The sequence below is a fragment of the Anguilla rostrata genome, chromosome 1 (genome assembly GCF_018555375.3).
Source record: "Anguilla rostrata isolate EN2019 chromosome 1, ASM1855537v3, whole genome shotgun sequence".
In the NCBI taxonomy this organism is placed as follows: Eukaryota; Metazoa; Chordata; class Actinopteri; order Anguilliformes; family Anguillidae; genus Anguilla; species Anguilla rostrata.
In genome coordinates this window covers 74,200,970-74,216,986 of record NC_057933.1, presented here as the reverse complement: position 1 = coordinate 74,216,986, position 16,017 = coordinate 74,200,970, and the positions used below count along the sequence as shown (strand labels likewise).

The 16,017-nt window shown below is 43.5% G+C and overlaps 1 protein-coding gene across 3 annotated transcripts; it reads left to right on the top strand.

Moving 5' to 3' along the window:
• Nucleotides 1–1,531: 1,531 nt before the first annotated feature.
• On the top strand, nucleotides 1,532–15,642 carry LOC135235124 (guanylate-binding protein 1-like). Of its 3 annotated transcripts, XM_064300350.1 has the most exons (12): nucleotides 1,556–1,684; nucleotides 3,055–3,263; nucleotides 3,795–3,922; nucleotides 4,847–4,956; nucleotides 5,977–6,188; nucleotides 7,028–7,270; nucleotides 7,632–7,906; nucleotides 8,856–9,068; nucleotides 9,623–9,725; nucleotides 12,757–13,032; nucleotides 14,087–14,211; nucleotides 14,792–15,642. In XM_064300350.1, the coding sequence occupies exons 2-12, from the start codon at nucleotides 3,071–3,073 to the stop codon at nucleotides 15,308–15,310; spliced, it is 2,397 nt and encodes a 798-aa protein (XP_064156420.1). In that variant the 5' UTR covers nucleotides 1,556–1,684; nucleotides 3,055–3,070; the 3' UTR covers nucleotides 15,311–15,642. The 3 variants fall into 3 exon arrangements, with proteins under 3 accessions (XP_064156410.1, XP_064156420.1, XP_064156401.1); XM_064300340.1 differs by lacking the exon at nucleotides 12,757–13,032 and having other exon boundaries at nucleotides 1,532–1,674; XM_064300331.1 differs by lacking the exon at nucleotides 12,757–13,032.
• The last annotated feature ends 375 nt before the right edge of the window (nucleotides 15,643–16,017 follow it).

Genomic DNA, 16,017 nt, shown 5'->3' with positions numbered 1-16,017 from the left:
CCATGGGGTGATGTTGCTAAATAGAGATGAGACACCTCTTCTGTTCAGGGTCAAATTGACCCGTTCACTTAAAATCAAGCCAAATGAGTCATAAGGATTTTTATTGTAATCTTTATTTATGCAATGTTTAGAATGTTTAGAACCAGAAATGAACAAAGAGATGAGCAATATGAATGAGGCGTGTGGGTGTGTATCTGTGTATCTACACAGCACATGAGGGACAAGTCATCATGGTATGCTTTGTGCAAATGAATTTTGCACGTCACACATGTCATGCTCATCTTGACGTCATGCAGACCTGGCACCATTTCCACTTCCTTCTTCCCCCAGCAGCAACCTAACCTGTCTTTTTGCTGATCCCGATCCCCTGACACGCACACACACACACACACACACACACTTACTTACCTCAGGCACTGGTGTACTAGGTGCAGCCCTCTCCTGGATCTCCCTCACTGTGGCTGCAGTGGCTGGGGTCCTTGTGCTGCCTCCATTGTATAGGCGGTACCACGAGTGCCTTCCCCAGCTTCTCGTGGAAGATGCGCCTCTTGTACAGCTTTGACACATTCCACTCAGGAAAAATCTCCATCCAGATGATGAATGCATTGTAAGCCGTTACATCAATTATATTATAAAAGATGCCTAAAGGCCAGCGCGCAGTCATTCGCTTGGTGCTGTAGAACCCCGTTACTTTGTCCAAGTTGTTCCACCCCACCTTCGGTGGCATTGTAATCTAGGATCATGCTTGGTTTCTGGTCCTCTCTGGTGCTGATTTCGGCATTTTTATGGAGAGTGCTCATGAGACACTAGGGCTGTGGTGTCTGTGAAGACGAACTTGGACAATTGAAGGGCCCTATACTTGATCACCAACAGTTCGGCATATCTGCACTTTACAGGTGAGGTAGGGATAATGGATAATAAGGAGAAAGAGTGTTTGTATGTATGTGTGTATTTGTGTGTTAGATTGGGGTGAAATGTGTGTGTGTGTGTGTGTGTGTGTATCGGCATGTATTACTTATTTTTATTATCTTTGTGAGAACCAAATGTCCCCACAAGGATAGAAGGATGAGGAAAATTACGCAAGGTGGGGACCTTTTGCTGGTCCCCACAAGTTCAAGAGGCTGTTTTAGGGTTAGGACTTAGGGTTAGGCATGTATTGGTTTGGGTTAGGGTTAGGGTTAGAGGTTATGGAATGAATGTAAGTCAATGGGAAGTCCTCACAAGTATAGCAATACAAACATGTATGTGTGTGTCTGTGTGTGCGTGTGTGCATGCGGGTGTGTGTGTGTGTGTGTGACTGGGATGAAACATGGTGGGAGGGAGTAGGAAATACCTTATGTCTCACATCTGCAAAGAAAGAAATGGTCTAAATTTGCGCTTATGTAGCACCTGTTGTATTTCCTTGTAATCATAAACTACGTCTCAAACATTAGCCTATGTTTATATATACAATAAGCTAGTGCCACAACATTTGGTGGTTGCAGTAAGATCTTTTTTTAATGTTTTTAATTAACATAATTATACCAATGTCAACATATTTATAAACAGATAGGCGTGACCTACCTTATAAATATTCAGAACACTCTTTCACTTTCGTTTTCGCAAGAGTACATTCCGTGAACCATAGCGAACAGTTCAGGCTGAAGTCGATTTATTTGAATAATTTACAGCACTGTAAGTATTGGTGAGTTCCACATTCATTTCTGCATTTGCGCTTAATATATCCTATTCGTGAATGTTAGGTCGAGGTCGTGATTTTGTGTTGTTATATTAGTTGAATGGTAGCAATAACAGCTTGATTTCCACGCAGTTAGTGTACGTAAACGAGCTGTGCCTATGCTTACGATCATAATAAACGAAATGAAAACCCAGAGTTAGCCTACTTTTGGTTCTATAGGGCTTGATAATCAACTACATTCAGTGCTATCGAATGGTTTACTTATTCGATAAAGAAGCTAACGAAGTTGCACGAGAAAGCAGTAACCGAATAATGAGATATGGTATTGCGTTACAGTTAACTTGTATTGCAATTTCTTTGTTTTATATACGGTGTATTAATTTACCTTTCTGGAAGCGAAAATAAATTAAAGACCAGCAACGAGGTCTTTGAAGCTGACTTTTACTTTCAGTGTCGTAATTGTAGCCTATAGGCTGCTAAGCCCAGCAACTGATTTTAGGTGAACATCACATATTTTATGTTATCCGTTTTCTGTCAACAGGCATATCCCCAAAAGGATCTCTATAGTAAAAAAATATAGGCTAAGCAATGTTTGTGAGAAATTTTAAAGTCTCGCTTCGCCACGCTTTCTGGTTACCTGTCATCGTTTTATTAAGCAATGATATTGGGCTTTCGCCAATGAGGGGCACTCATCAAGTGCGGCATGAAACTAAGGACTTCAGCTAAGTTCTGAAATTTTCTAAATAAATCCCCAACGGTTGCTCACGCGGTCGCTCATTTCACGGTATTCTCATCAAGCAGTCCTTGGACTGATAATAACAAAAAATAAAGACAACATGAGTAAAATAAACATACATAGGCGAGTATAATTAAATTACTATTGAGCAACTGACAGAGTAGGCTAAATTTTCATGAGGAACTATTAGCACAGCGCGTATGAAGCAACTGGAGGAGGATCAGGAAGTAACGGGAAACAGCCTGCTCATGTTGAGGGCAAAAGAGCTTGCTGCTCATTTAATTCAATGTAGAAAACCAAGGTGACTTAACTTCCAAAGAAAACCTCATCGATCAATTTTTTGTGATCATGAATTTAATTATGTGTAGTAGCATGTTGAACAATGGTTGTTTTGGTCCAGAAGTCTTGGGGAAGTATTTAATAAATTGTACATATTCAATTACATTTTGTGTGTTTTTACAATCTGTGTGTACCGCTACATGTATGAATGAACTAATATGCTTGCAGATCAGAGGCATCCATTTTTTCAAAGTGTAAAATATTGTGACAAGGACAAAGACGTGCATTTGGAAAGGGGGGGGGGGCGTCATAGACAAAAAAAAAAAAACATTGCTCATTCATTTTCTCTCCATCTACTCAGAGTTGCGAAAGCAGTCATGGCCAGCTGTGTTGCCTTCATGGAGTCCCCAGTGTGTCTGATTGAAAATACGGATGGAAACCTTTCCGTGAACTCAGAGGCGGTAGAGATCTTGATGGGGCTGCATCAGCCAGTAGTGGTGGTGGCCGTGGTTGGCTTGTATCGCACCGGAAAGTCTTACCTCATGAACAAACTGGCTGGGAAGAAGCATGGTGAGACAAGTGGTGACATTTTGTGCAAGCTAAGTTGTGTAAGCCACTAGATAAGTGCAAAATATATGAAAAACTATGTATCGTGTTTATATCTGCTGTTGTTATTTCTGACTATATGTTTGAGGGTCACAATTGAAATACATCATTGTGTCAGCTATTCCTCAGTTATGTGTACTTACTAGTAACGCACTTATGATATGTTTACCCTCTACGGGCCTGATTTACTAAGACATTTAGCATGTGCAAAACCTTTTTGCACACGCAAAACAAATAACACAACCAATGATGGGTGCAAAATAAATACAAGGGCCAATCATTGGTCATGCTATTGGTTTTGTACATGCTAAAAGTTTTACTAAATACATTACATTACATTACAGGCATTTAGCAGACGCTCTTATCCAGAGCGACTTACACAACTTTTACATAGCATTCAGGCCCTATGTACGCAGCGTTTGCTGCTTTCTTTGATCAATCCATTTATACACTGCCTGGGACCTTTAATTCACATTTCTTTTGCCATTCTTTTAGGATTTGCCCTGGGAGCCACCATACAGTCCAAAACCAAGGGCATCTGGATGTGGGCGGTACCTCATCCCACGAAAGTCGGCCACACCCTAGTGTTGCTGGACACCGAGGGGCTTGGGGATGTGGAGAAGGTTGGAAACTTAAGTATCACAGAAAAAACCCTTACAAAAAAAAAAAAAATCACATGTCCAGAAACCACATGTGAATGCCCAATGTGTGAAGAGTACACGTGTGAGGCATGAAAATAATCACACTTATCATAAGACGAGAGCGAGGAAAGGAAAGCTTTGCTACCTCAAGTCACAATGTTTTGTTTTCACGTGAGAATTTCTGTTCATGTTTGAAAAAAGCCAATCACGTGGAAATATAAAATTCACATGTGAAATTGTGATTGTAACAGGTGAAAAGTCAAATTTTACACGTGATTTTTTTTCCTAAGGGATTATAAACAGGGAATATAAGGCACTGTTTACATTCTTATCCCACACAGTTAACAAATTCAGTCTCTGATTTTATTTTCTGCATGTCCAGTTCTGTGCATTTAGATAGTTTGATTTGGAATTTCTGGGTGGGTGTCTTTACAGCTACTGGTATCAGGAGACAAGTTACCTAGTTCATACTTCAGACTCATTGAAGTAATCACTTTTTCACACCGTTTCAATTTATATTAATATTGTACATGTATTTTTTGATGAGGAACTGACCTTTAGGGCAGCTGATCCCTCCTGTAGTTTTTAATATTTGTGATTTTCCAGCATGCATGTGATATTGCATACAGTGCTTGAGCAGTGTAGACAGTAAGACCATAGTTCACAAAATTGTGAGCGTATGTGTAACGTCTGCATGTACACTTTCCAGCCTGGGAAAGTTGTTTTCTCGGTTTGGCACTATTGGTCATGTAAATAAACTAAATGCATTTCTATTCTTTGATATTCTAAGCTGCACTATGCGAGTGTCTGCTAACTGAGGGTATAAATGTAAGGCAATTCATTTTCATGTTCATTTTCCCATCCCACTGGAAATGGCGGCTGGGGTGGTGTCTGCGCGTCTTTCAGGGAGACCAGAGGAACGACGCCTGGATCTTTGCACTGGCCATCCTCCTGAGCAGCACTCTAGTGTACAACAGCCGGGGGACCATAGACAACCAAGCAGTGGAGAACCTGCAGTATCCTTTTTTACAATGCTCGGCTGCGGAGAAGATAGTTCAGCTCGAGAGTAGCTGAATAAAGGTCGATTGGTTTTGGTATGGATAATGGTATGGATTCCGGGAGGGATATTCAACTCCAGAAGCCCAGAAGTACTCCTGGCGTTCAGTTTTCGCCTCTAGTCAAGGTTTATCGGCAATTACTCATCAAGTAGGAAAGAAAGCCAGTAACATTTCTAGGCTTGAGGGTGAGATTTGGAGTACCCTTGGCTTTCATTTGTTGCGTGTATGGATGAATACTCTTTTTACTTTATTTAGGTGTCTGGAAGTTGCTTCAAGTGCAAGTTACTTTCCCTGGGTGTGTATTTAGGCCTGAAGTCAATCAACACTTAACTTAAATTCAAGTGCTCCCTTTTAAAATAGACTTTGTTTGACGTGTTCATTTTGGTGATCACTGAACTTGATAAACAGGTTTGTGAGGTAATGTAAGGAAACAGAAATGTAATTTGTCATAGGGCAATTAGTTGTGTTTAAAAGCAAACATTTTAATAATGTTAATTGAAGCACTTGTCACAATGAGAACCGAAAGTGAACAGAACAATTGTAACTTTTGCTTTCAGGCATACACTTTGCATACACTTTGTGGGATAGACTCGCGGTTGTTTGGAACGCTGAAGGCTTCCGCACGCTTCAAACGATGTTCGTACGATGTGTTGTTCGACGGACGCTGTTGTTTCTCATACCTTTTCCGAAGTGGCGAAACTGTAAGGTGTCATGAGAAGCTGTACGTCGCCATTATTTCAGTCAAACACATGGCAATGTACAGTAAATATACATTGTCTCTGCCTACATACATTGTCTCTGGACTGTGTTGGCTCCAGAAAGTTACAAACCCCCCCCATATCCTATCATCAGAAAGGAGCTTTCTGATGCTCTGCGACATTCCAAGCGGTTGAATTACATGGAAGCCTTAAGGTCTCTGGTGTTCTGTCCTGTATTACGGTAGCCTTTTAGGGTTTTATTCTTCCTTAGCCACGGCAGATATGTCACCGAGCTGACAGAACGGATCAAAGTCAAATCCCCCAGTGGCGGTTCGTCCTCTGAGGATGCTGACGATGGAGCAGACGCACAGTTTGTGCAGTTCTTCCCCAAGTTTGTGTGGGCAGTTCGGGATTTCACGCTGGAGCTCAAGATTGATGGGAGGGATGTGACCGACGACCAGTATTTGGAGCATGCCTTGTCCCTCAAAAAAGGTAAAGTCTGAACTTAGGACATACTAGAGTTCCAAGGTTTCTTCCTACATGTCTTTACAAAAGTAGTTTTGGGGGCCTGGGTAAACTGTGACATATATTGATTAATTGGTTGATTGATTGTTCGTCATACCATTTTACGACGCAAAGATGCTAAATTTGGGCTGCTGAGTGGCTCATCCTGTTGATGACCCACCCAAGGAAGGATAGGTGATCACGTGGCACATTACATGTACTCTACTAATCAATCAATCAATCAATCAATCAAATTTTCTTTATATAGTGTATTTTACAAAGGGTTTGCCACTATATGTGTCACAGTTTACCCTGGCCTAACCCCCGTTCGGGAAAGGGGTCCACTTGCCACATTTGGTGGGAGTGGGAAACAAAGAAAAGAGAGAAAAGAGACACAATGACCACACAGCTCAGCCGGTGCACTGTGGTGTGAGAAGAAGCAGTGGCTGGGGGAACACTTCTTGGAGCGGAATTCTCGCTTTTCCCTGGTCTTCCAAAACTGGGTTAAAAATGTATTTTTAATTTTGGTGTCAAGAAGGAGAGTTCTCTTCACCCACCCCAGTTTTCAGATGTGGAATGTAGCAGTTGAGGGGCCCGGGCTTATAAATGGGCTGATAACACAAACCTGTGCTTGCAAAACAGGTTCCAGGTGGTGGCCCTGCACTTTTTTTCCCGAAAGAATAAATATCTGCATAAATGGATAGAAACCATGTGTAAACGGATAAATATGTAAAATAAGTAAGCTGCAAACAATGCTATTGAGGTGTCTGCTGCTGAGCCATCAAGGTAAAAAATACTGTATAACATGATATAATATATTTCCATAGGGAGGGACAGGAAGACTACAGACTACAACCTGCCTCGTGAGTGCATCCGTAACTACTTCCCCGCGAGGAGGTGTTTCGTGTTCGCGACCCCCACCACCCCGGAGAACATGTCGCGCCTGGAGACCCTGGACGAGGACGAGCTCAGCCCCTCGTTTCGTCGCGTCGCCTCCGCCTTCTGCGGTTACGTCTTCGAGAAGAGCTCCGTCAAGACGGTCAAAGGAGGGCTGCCCGTGACCGGAAGGAGTGAGTGTTACCCTGTTCCTCCTTCGCAGTCGCAGTTCCCCGTTTTAATCGTCTCGCGGACGCTCTTGGCCGAAAGCGGCCTCACACCGCGTGCAGTTCACGTCTCGTGCGCGCCGCCATTTTAGACTCTTAACGCAGCGTGTCATCCGGCGTTGGTCTTTTGTTTCCTTTGGTTTCGTGTTTGTGAACAGCAGGTGGGATCTCGTACCGTTCAGGAAAACCCGGTCAAATGAGAATTCCTGTTCATGCCTGTCTGTTGAAAGTTTTTCTCTGATTTTTGTTTCAGTGGGAGTCTCTGTCAGTTACAATATGACATGTCCCATCATCCTTTTTATTTATTTATTTATTTATTTTGTCGCAGTGCTCGGCCACTTGGCGAAAGTCTACGTGGACACCATCGCCCGAGGCGACGTGCCCTGCCTGGAGAACGCCGTGCTAACCATGGCGCAGATCGAGAACGAGGCTGCGCGGCGGGACGCGCTGAAGGAGTACCAGGAGGGCATGGGGGTGCTCCGCTTCCCCGTGGACATGGAGCAGATGTCCCAGCAGCACAGGCGCTGGGATTCGCAGGCCACCAAGACCTTCATGGGCCGCTCCTTCAAAGACGAAGACGGCCAGCACCTGAAAGCCCTGGCGGTAATCATAGCCTTAAAAAAATGTTCTCTCCCTCTCCACCTTCGCTAATGTGTGGTGAGCGTTCTCGGCACAAAATGGCTGCCGTGCATCACCGAGGTGGCGTGCTACACATTGTTGGTGGGTGAGGTGTGTTCCCCCTCGTCACTGTAAAGCCGTTTGAGCATTCAGAAAAGTGTTATATAAATGCAACGATTCATTCATGACCAGTGCTCCTGCTGCTGGTGGCACAGATGAGTCAGTCAGTCAATCAGTCAAGCCAAGATCAGAGCATAAAACAAAGATGCTGTGATACAGTGTGCAAAAAACATATTTAGAACATACAATGGAATGTTGAAAAACATGCTGCTTGTTCTCTCAGGGTTTTCTCAACTGGTTTACGCCCAAAGATTAGGCGTAACGCCCTAGATTACAGTATGCGACTAATACGTACAGTTATGTAAAACAAAAGTAAAACATCAGTAGCGAAAAGTCCTAGAAACAGTCCTACAAAATGTAGTCGGAATGCCAAGTGAAACCAGAGATGGTCCATATAATGTACAACAGGGATTTCCCCCTGTTATACAGGTCCAGGGACCTCCTTCCAGGCTCAGAGACATCCTGGGGACCTCCAACATTATTCAATTAAAAAGGGTCATATTTAAAAATGGCATCATAAAGATTGCAAGCCAGAGGTGGGAGTGCAACCACGGACCTCCTACAGTACCTTTACGGACCCCCAGTTGAAAACCCAGGCTGCACATGAATTTAGTCTCAGTTGAACTTTATGGCACTGTACAAGGTTGTTATTTAATTACCCCTTCCAATGGAATGAACCCCACCACAGAATAGGGATGTGAAATTCTAAGAAACACAGAATTATATAAAACTAAAAAAAAGAGAGGGGCGAAGGAAGATGATTCGCTGTGTATTTCAAATCAGTAAGTTACCGTTGACACATTTCTGCTTTCAGGAGGCCATCGCGAAGCAGTATGCTGAACTTCTCTGCCAGAACGAGGCGGCGTCTGAGGATTTCTGCAGGAAGCTCCTGACTGACCTGTCTGCCCCGATGGCCCAAAAAATGCAGGGCGGCTTCTACGCCACGCCGGGAGGGTACGAGCTGTACTGCGCCGACAAGGACAGCGTGGTGGCCAAGTTCCGCAGCGAGCCTGCCAAAGGCGTCCGGGTGAGTTCCCGCTGTCAGGCGCGGCTAAAATTAAAAAATAAAAGTAAAAAAAAAAAAAAAAAAACTCAATGTAGCTGGGATGAATGCCACGGTGCCCAGGGGTGTAAAACTGGGCTTATTTCAGTGAAGTACAAGTACAAATTGGAATTTAATGAAGCCATTTTTTTTTTTTTTTAATAAATGGCTTTATTAAATTGAGATATCAAAAATAAAAATAAAAATAAATAAAAAGTCAAACACCACAGCGTCTTGCAACACTGTCTCAACAGGTCTGTCCACCCCACCCCCCCGCATGAATACAATATAAGTACACAGATGACATAATTGTGCCCACACCCTCCCATGACAATCCATCTGTCACTCCAAGACTGGCGTTGGGTCTCGGGCGGGGAGAGTGTCAGTAATTGCACAGTCTTAAGTTGCACAATGGCGCTCACAGCTGGACAAAATTTTGTGAATTTATTCATTAGTACTGACTGACTCGGCTTTTTTTTGTTTTCAGCGGATTGGTCCGTATTTTAAAATGCCTGCGTGTTTGTGTGTGTGACTCATAGGCAGAGGAAGTACTGGAAATGTTCCTGAAGGAAAAAAGTGTGGAATCCAACTCCGTTCTGCAGGCTGACAATAAGCTCAGCGAGCAGGAGAGAAAGATTCACGGTAAGTCCACGTCTGTAATCTGACAACGTCACCAAACTTGTACAATATGTTCAGTTATTTTTAACCGTGGTCCTGCATGGCAGCCAGGTGAACCTTTTACAACCCACATACTCAGAATAACTTGAGAAGGTAGGAAAGAATTCATGTTCACTGGTCGTCAGTCAAAGAAGGGCTAGGCTGGATTATTAAGGAATGTTCAGAAGTAGTCCGTTTCTCAACATCGAAGCGATGCTCACAAAAATGCTTCTTGCCATTTACAGGGAAATGGTATTTTTCCCCTTCCATGTTCATTAAAGTAAAATGCAGTGACATTGTCATTGATGCTAAGCACCACTCTTACGTAGCACCCCTGGGACTTTATCTGTACCCACCTCCACAACCTCGCTGAAGTACTAAAACAATAACAGGAGGTTTACATGGAGGGCAACCCACGGCACACCATGTTGACGCACCAGAGATGCTTGAGACTGTCACCCACTTCAGTGCTGATAGCTTCTACTTGTGGCGAATCGTCAGCCTGCAAAACATGAGTGAGTGTGTAAGTGATGACTGAGTGAATAAGTGAGTGAGTGAGCGAGTGAGTCAGGTCCATTAGGTGTTTCACATGTTAAAAAAATTAAAACATCTAGAAACCCCAGTATTGCGAAAAAAGAAGTGTCAAGCTCTGCAAGGCCATGTTGAGTGTAATTTTCTTAACCAGATACAAAGTGTATTGCACCACATTCTACATACATTACATTGCAGATGTTCTTATCCAGAGAAAGGTATGTAAGGCTAGTTGGACATAGACTACACCCCTCCCTGTTGTAAGAGTGTGAGACCTCGATAGCTGTCAGAACTTGTTTTCCCCACATACAGGGTGCCCAACTGAAAGAACAGAGGTTGGGGTGCCCAAAATTTTTTTACTTTTATTTAACAGTGATTAAATGGCAGAGTTAAATACCCTACATGGCCAAGAGTATGTGGACACCTGACATCAAACATCTCATCCACAATTGTGGGCATTAATATGGAGTTGGTCCACCCTTTCCTGCTATAACAACCTCCACTCTTCTGGGATAGCTTTATACTAGATATTGGAGCATTGCAGCGGGGATTTGCTTCCCTTCATCCAGAAGAGCATTAGTGAGGTCGGGCACTGATTGGGCGATTAGGCCTGGCTGGCAGTTGGCTTTCCAATTGATCCCACAGGTGCTGGGTGGGGTTGGGGTCAGGGCTCTGTGCAGGCCAGTCAAGTTCAATCCACACCGTTCTCGACAAAACCATGTCAATCTGGGCCCTGCTGTGTTGTGCATTATCATGCTGAAACAAGAAAGGGCCTTCCCCAAACTGCTAGGGAAACACAGAATCTAATGACCTTTGCTATGCACTTATTGTACGTCGCTTTGGATAAAAGCATCTGTACAATAAATGTAATGTAGAATTGTCTAGAATGTGATTGTATGCTGTAGCATTAAGATTTTCCTTCACTGGAACTAATGGGGCTAACCTGAACCATGTAAAACAGCCCCAGACTAAGGGGTGTCTGGATACTCGCGTAAGTCCCACAATAGTAGCATCCACAATTGCGGAAGTCAGGGGGGCTATTCAATGGCTGAGAATAATGGCTAAATGGTTAGTAGGCTTACCAACGGTTTAGAACCGTGATACAATATGCCTCTGTACAATGTGTAAAATACACAACCCAAGAATCTCAGATTTTGAGGGGTAGTACCGGCTGGGATGGTACAAAAAAAGGTTTACAAAATAGGAAACTAAACCAAGGAACAAAATAAACCTGCTGGAACAACAGTGGAGAAGAGAGGGAAAGGGGACGTACGTAACTGAACAGAACGTTGAGCCCAGGCACAGATATCTGCAGGCCTACAGAAGTTTGCTGGCAGTACCAACGATGGTAAAGCCAGCCGATCGAGAGGAAGAAAACTTGGGAGGAAAAGGAATAGGAGCAGACGCACTCAGGGGAGACACTCGTATAAATAAGGATAATGATATAAGTAAGGTGTTGTTACACGTTACAGCAACACCAAATCCAGTGGTAACTAGGGCCACAAGGGGCACTGCAGCTCTAAGGTTGCGGAACTTGCCACTACACCTAAATATAACCAGGGGGACCGAACAAAGGGAAAGGGCCTGGAGGGACTATGCCACCAGATCGGAGAGAGCTCTAATTGGGACAAAAAAGTAGAAATAAACACAGTTGTTAACCAAATTCAATTAAAGAAGCAAACAAAAGAGACAACAAAAATAAGTAATGGTAATGAAAAAAATAAGTAAATCCACCGACAGTAGGGGGCACACCAAGGATAGACGTGTAGGCTTCTGGCAGATGTTGGGCCTGTTTGCTCCACCATGCATACAGTTACTGAAAATATTAAACAACTGAACCACTTGAGATTATTATATAGAAAGATCACATAATCACATATTATATAGAAAGTATGCATAAACTCTGTGTAGGAAATTTGCATAAGATGACCACATTGAGGTTTAGATATATATATCAATGCCAAGCGGAAAAAAACTGTGGCCCAAAACCACAGTGGCTTTGAAAACATCCTGTTATTGCATGTGGAAACTCCCAACTAAATGCTGAATAAGGTGTAGACCTAAACAGGCACCAGTACATGGCGGTAACCATTTTGCTTGTTTTTTTCCACCAAATAGTCATAAACCATCATCTTGCAATAAAAAAGGCTGCTTGGATATATAAAAAAAATGCAATGGCACATCACACCTTTGATATGAGTGATTCATGTGATATGAGTGACTGCAGGCACACACCTGGCCATTGAGGCCAATAGTACTGCTGGTTTTCATTCTCTCACTGTAATCACAGACAGATTTATACCAGGGATCATCAGGTGAGTGGACACGAGTCAGTGGCATTGATCAATCAATGACATATCTTTCACATGATCTTAATAGCTCCTTCACAAGCGCAAACATAAACGTAATTTTGTCTATCTGCACACCCCCGCCACCCTCCCCCCCCCCCAAACCCCTTTCTTTTGGCTTGACGGATTGGATCCAGAGCAAAACCTGAAAGCCACTCTGCTGGAGCAGGAGAGGCAGGCGGAGGAGGAGCGGCGGGTGGAGGCGGAGAGGACCCTGGAGGACGAGCGCCAGAGTCAGGCGGAGAAGATCCGCATGATGACGGAGAGGGTGGAGGAAGAGATGAAGCAGCAGCGGGCCGAGGCGGACAGGGCCATGGAGTGTAAGCTGCAGGAGCAGAGGGACCTGCTGGAGAAAGGGTTCAGGGAGAAGGCCGAGCTCATGAACCAGGAGATCCAGATCCTCAAGGAGAAGAGCAAGGAGTCCGACAATTCTGGCAACGTGTGGACCAACGCTGTCCTACCAGTGATAAAACAGGGGCTGGAGACAGCGTCCTCTATTGTCCAATACAAGCTGTTCAAAAGATTTAGGTAAAACATTTTAGTTCAGGGGTTTTCCACCTTTTCTGATCCAGGGACGCCCACCCCAGCTCAAAGGCATCCCAAATCTATATATAGTCAGCAAATATCAAGGCTAGGGACCTCTCTGCAGCCCCTTCAAGGACCCCCAGTGGTCCTCAGTCTCCCTGTTGAAAACCCAGGTTTCAGTTCATATGGCTTTAAGCTGAAGCACAGTGTTATGTGTGTTATGTCTGTATATGTGATTTCATCTGTGTGGACTTTTGTTATCGGAAGCTGAAATGATCTGTTACAGCTTGCCCAGTAAAATGACAAATAAACCACATAGAATGAACTTTGAAGGTGTCTTTTTAATTTTTGTATTGTTGAGTCTTCACGGGTACCTCCTTTTTTGTTTATTTATTTTTACCATTTTTATATTATACATTTCATTCCGAAAGTAATTTAAATAAAGACTTGAACTTTACACATCTTGCGGCTTGTACAAATAAATCGACCAATTAAAACTGAAATTTGAAACCGTTTAAAAAGTTTTAAGCCTGAGGCTTGTGGTGTAGTGGGACGAGCACTGCTGATTCTGACAGCTTCTGACTTCTAATATTTAAAGGTTACGACAGAGTGGTTCGTCACAGGAACTTTTGTCCAAGGGTGCTTAAAGAAACCTCTCTATTATCCTTAGTGCACTAGAAGTCAGCATTAAAATACCATTCAGAATGTGAGGAGGAAGAACTATGGGAACATATAGATAAGTGTAAAAGCACTTCAACACAAAAGCAGAGAAGTGAAAAACACACTTCTTTAACAGTAAAAGGACACAATTGCGACACAAGGGGGAAGCGGTAACTGGATACTTACTAATGCCGTAAGTGTTATTAATTGAATTTTTTTTTTGTGTGATTAAATTGTCGGGACGTTCTGAAAAATGATTGCTTCCTGACTCCACTCTGTCAGAGGGGAACCACAGGGTGGTGCTGTTGGAACAGGAGAAAAGGAGGGAGACGGAGAGAGCGGAACGGGCTCAGAAGATTCTAAGTGACCAGGAAGAGAGTCACCAGGAGACCATTCGTCAGTTAATGGTGAGAATTCCACTTCTGAAATAACATATATTTAATGAATTAATTGATTAATTAATTAATTGATTAACTGATTAATTAATTAACTGTAGAAGGAGCTTAGAATTTATGTCAGTCCCCAGTGCTCGAAACACAAGTTTTCATGGAGACCAATAACTGACTCTTTTCTGTAGTGGATCGAAATGAAATCATTCATCTGACTCGTGTGTGTTTGTTCTTGTATGAATAGTGATGGATATGAATGATAATATTACCTAGCTGCGTACATGAGCTGGGATCCAATTCAACATTTGATTAATGTAATGCTAGCTTTAGCAGTAGTAGTTATCCTCAGTGCTTTACTTCCCATATAAATTGACCAGTCCTGCCAGTATTCTGATCTGATATTCGTTTTGGAAATGGTCTTTGAATCAATGGACAAACATGTAGAATTGCTTCTGTACTGGTGTGATTTACTGAATTACTTCACTTAATACTCCGCTGTATAAAATATACAATATACCCCAAAAAAAAGCTAGGTGTGTATGGCACTTTGGCGTAAGGGTGTTTTTTAAATGCATAAAATGTACATCTGCCTCTTAAGGGCAAGAAGGAGAAGGAGTTGGCTGAAGCACTGAAGGAGATGGAGCAAGCGCTGGACAGCAAACTGCTGGAACAGGAGCGGCTGGTGTCCAAGGGGTTCCAGAGAAAAGAACAGGCCCTGAGGGAGGAGATCCAGAATCTGAAGGAGGATATAAAAAGCACAAAGCAGAGAGAGAAGGCTGCCCAGCAGCAGATGGTGACGAGCCTGACCATGGCCATCGCTGATGGTTTCCAACGCTACATGGAGTACAAGACAGCCTGCGAGGAGAGCAAACTACTGGAACTGCAAGACGCGGAGAGAAAATACAAGCTCCGGCCGGAGTCGGGTCAGCTCCACCACGGCCCCAGGCCCGGCTTAAGCCAGGGTGGGGGGTTAAAGCAAGGCGCTCCGGGGCAAGGAGGCCCGAACCTCCAAGAGCACCAGCAAGGGGAGGACGAACCTGGACAGGCACAGGCAAGCTCCTCTATGGCTGGCGCGGCGGTGGAACAAGCTCATTCAAAGTCCAATGTGAGCCCCTGAGGAAGGAGCAAATCCGCAGCGTGAGGGCAGTACATTGAATTCCGTATGGTTGGCTGCAGGTTACTCATTAAAAAATGTCTGATTTTTAAAAATTTATGTTTTACAAATTATAGCTTTTGTTGCACTGTTAACATGCAGCATGTTTCAGTAATGTTATGCTTGGAGGCTTCTTGGTGATGCAGGTTGTAGATGAATGGAGATGCAAATTAGATGTACTTATGCATATGCTCAAGCTCAGTTGAGTAAGGATTCATGTATTTACCCTGTACAGCACTGAATTAAGTATAAAGATAAATCAATTTAATAAAATAAAAGCTGTAAATTTATTATAATTCCAACCTAATTAAAGGGTGTTATTTATTTCCGTATTGGAAGGTAGCTCCATGTGTAAAATGTATCAACCTTTTCTTGTTTGATCAGTAATTCATTACTACATAGACACAAGGTTTAATAGTACATGCAGCAGCAGGACCACTCTGCCACTGCAGGCGATGCCTGCTGGCTGCAGGTGCCCGATCCACCAAAGGGGTCGCTCTCGCGCAGCGCGCTGGGGGAGTTCCCTGCTGAGCGAAACCCACCAGTCCTTCTGTCAGGGACGCGGGTCAGATAATGCGGGTTCACACCTAGGATTGGACACATGGATTTTTTTACCCGGGTTGTTGCGTCGGGGGTATGTGAAGGGGGTATGTGACGTTGCGGCAGACTAC

Excerpts from the sequence above, each read along its gene's own strand:
- LOC135235124 (XM_064300350.1), top strand. The coding sequence starts at position 3,071 with ATGGCCAGCTGTGTTGCCTTCATGGAGTCCCCAGTGTGTCTGATTGAA. Across the intron at positions 6,189-7,027 it reads TGCCTTGTCCCTCAAAAAAG|GGAGGGACAGGAAGACTACA; the intron begins GTAAAGTCTGAA and ends ATATTTCCATAG. Across the intron at positions 13,033-14,086 it reads CCAGATCCTCAAGGAGAAGA|AGGGGAACCACAGGGTGGTG; the intron begins GCAAGGAGTCCG and ends CCACTCTGTCAG.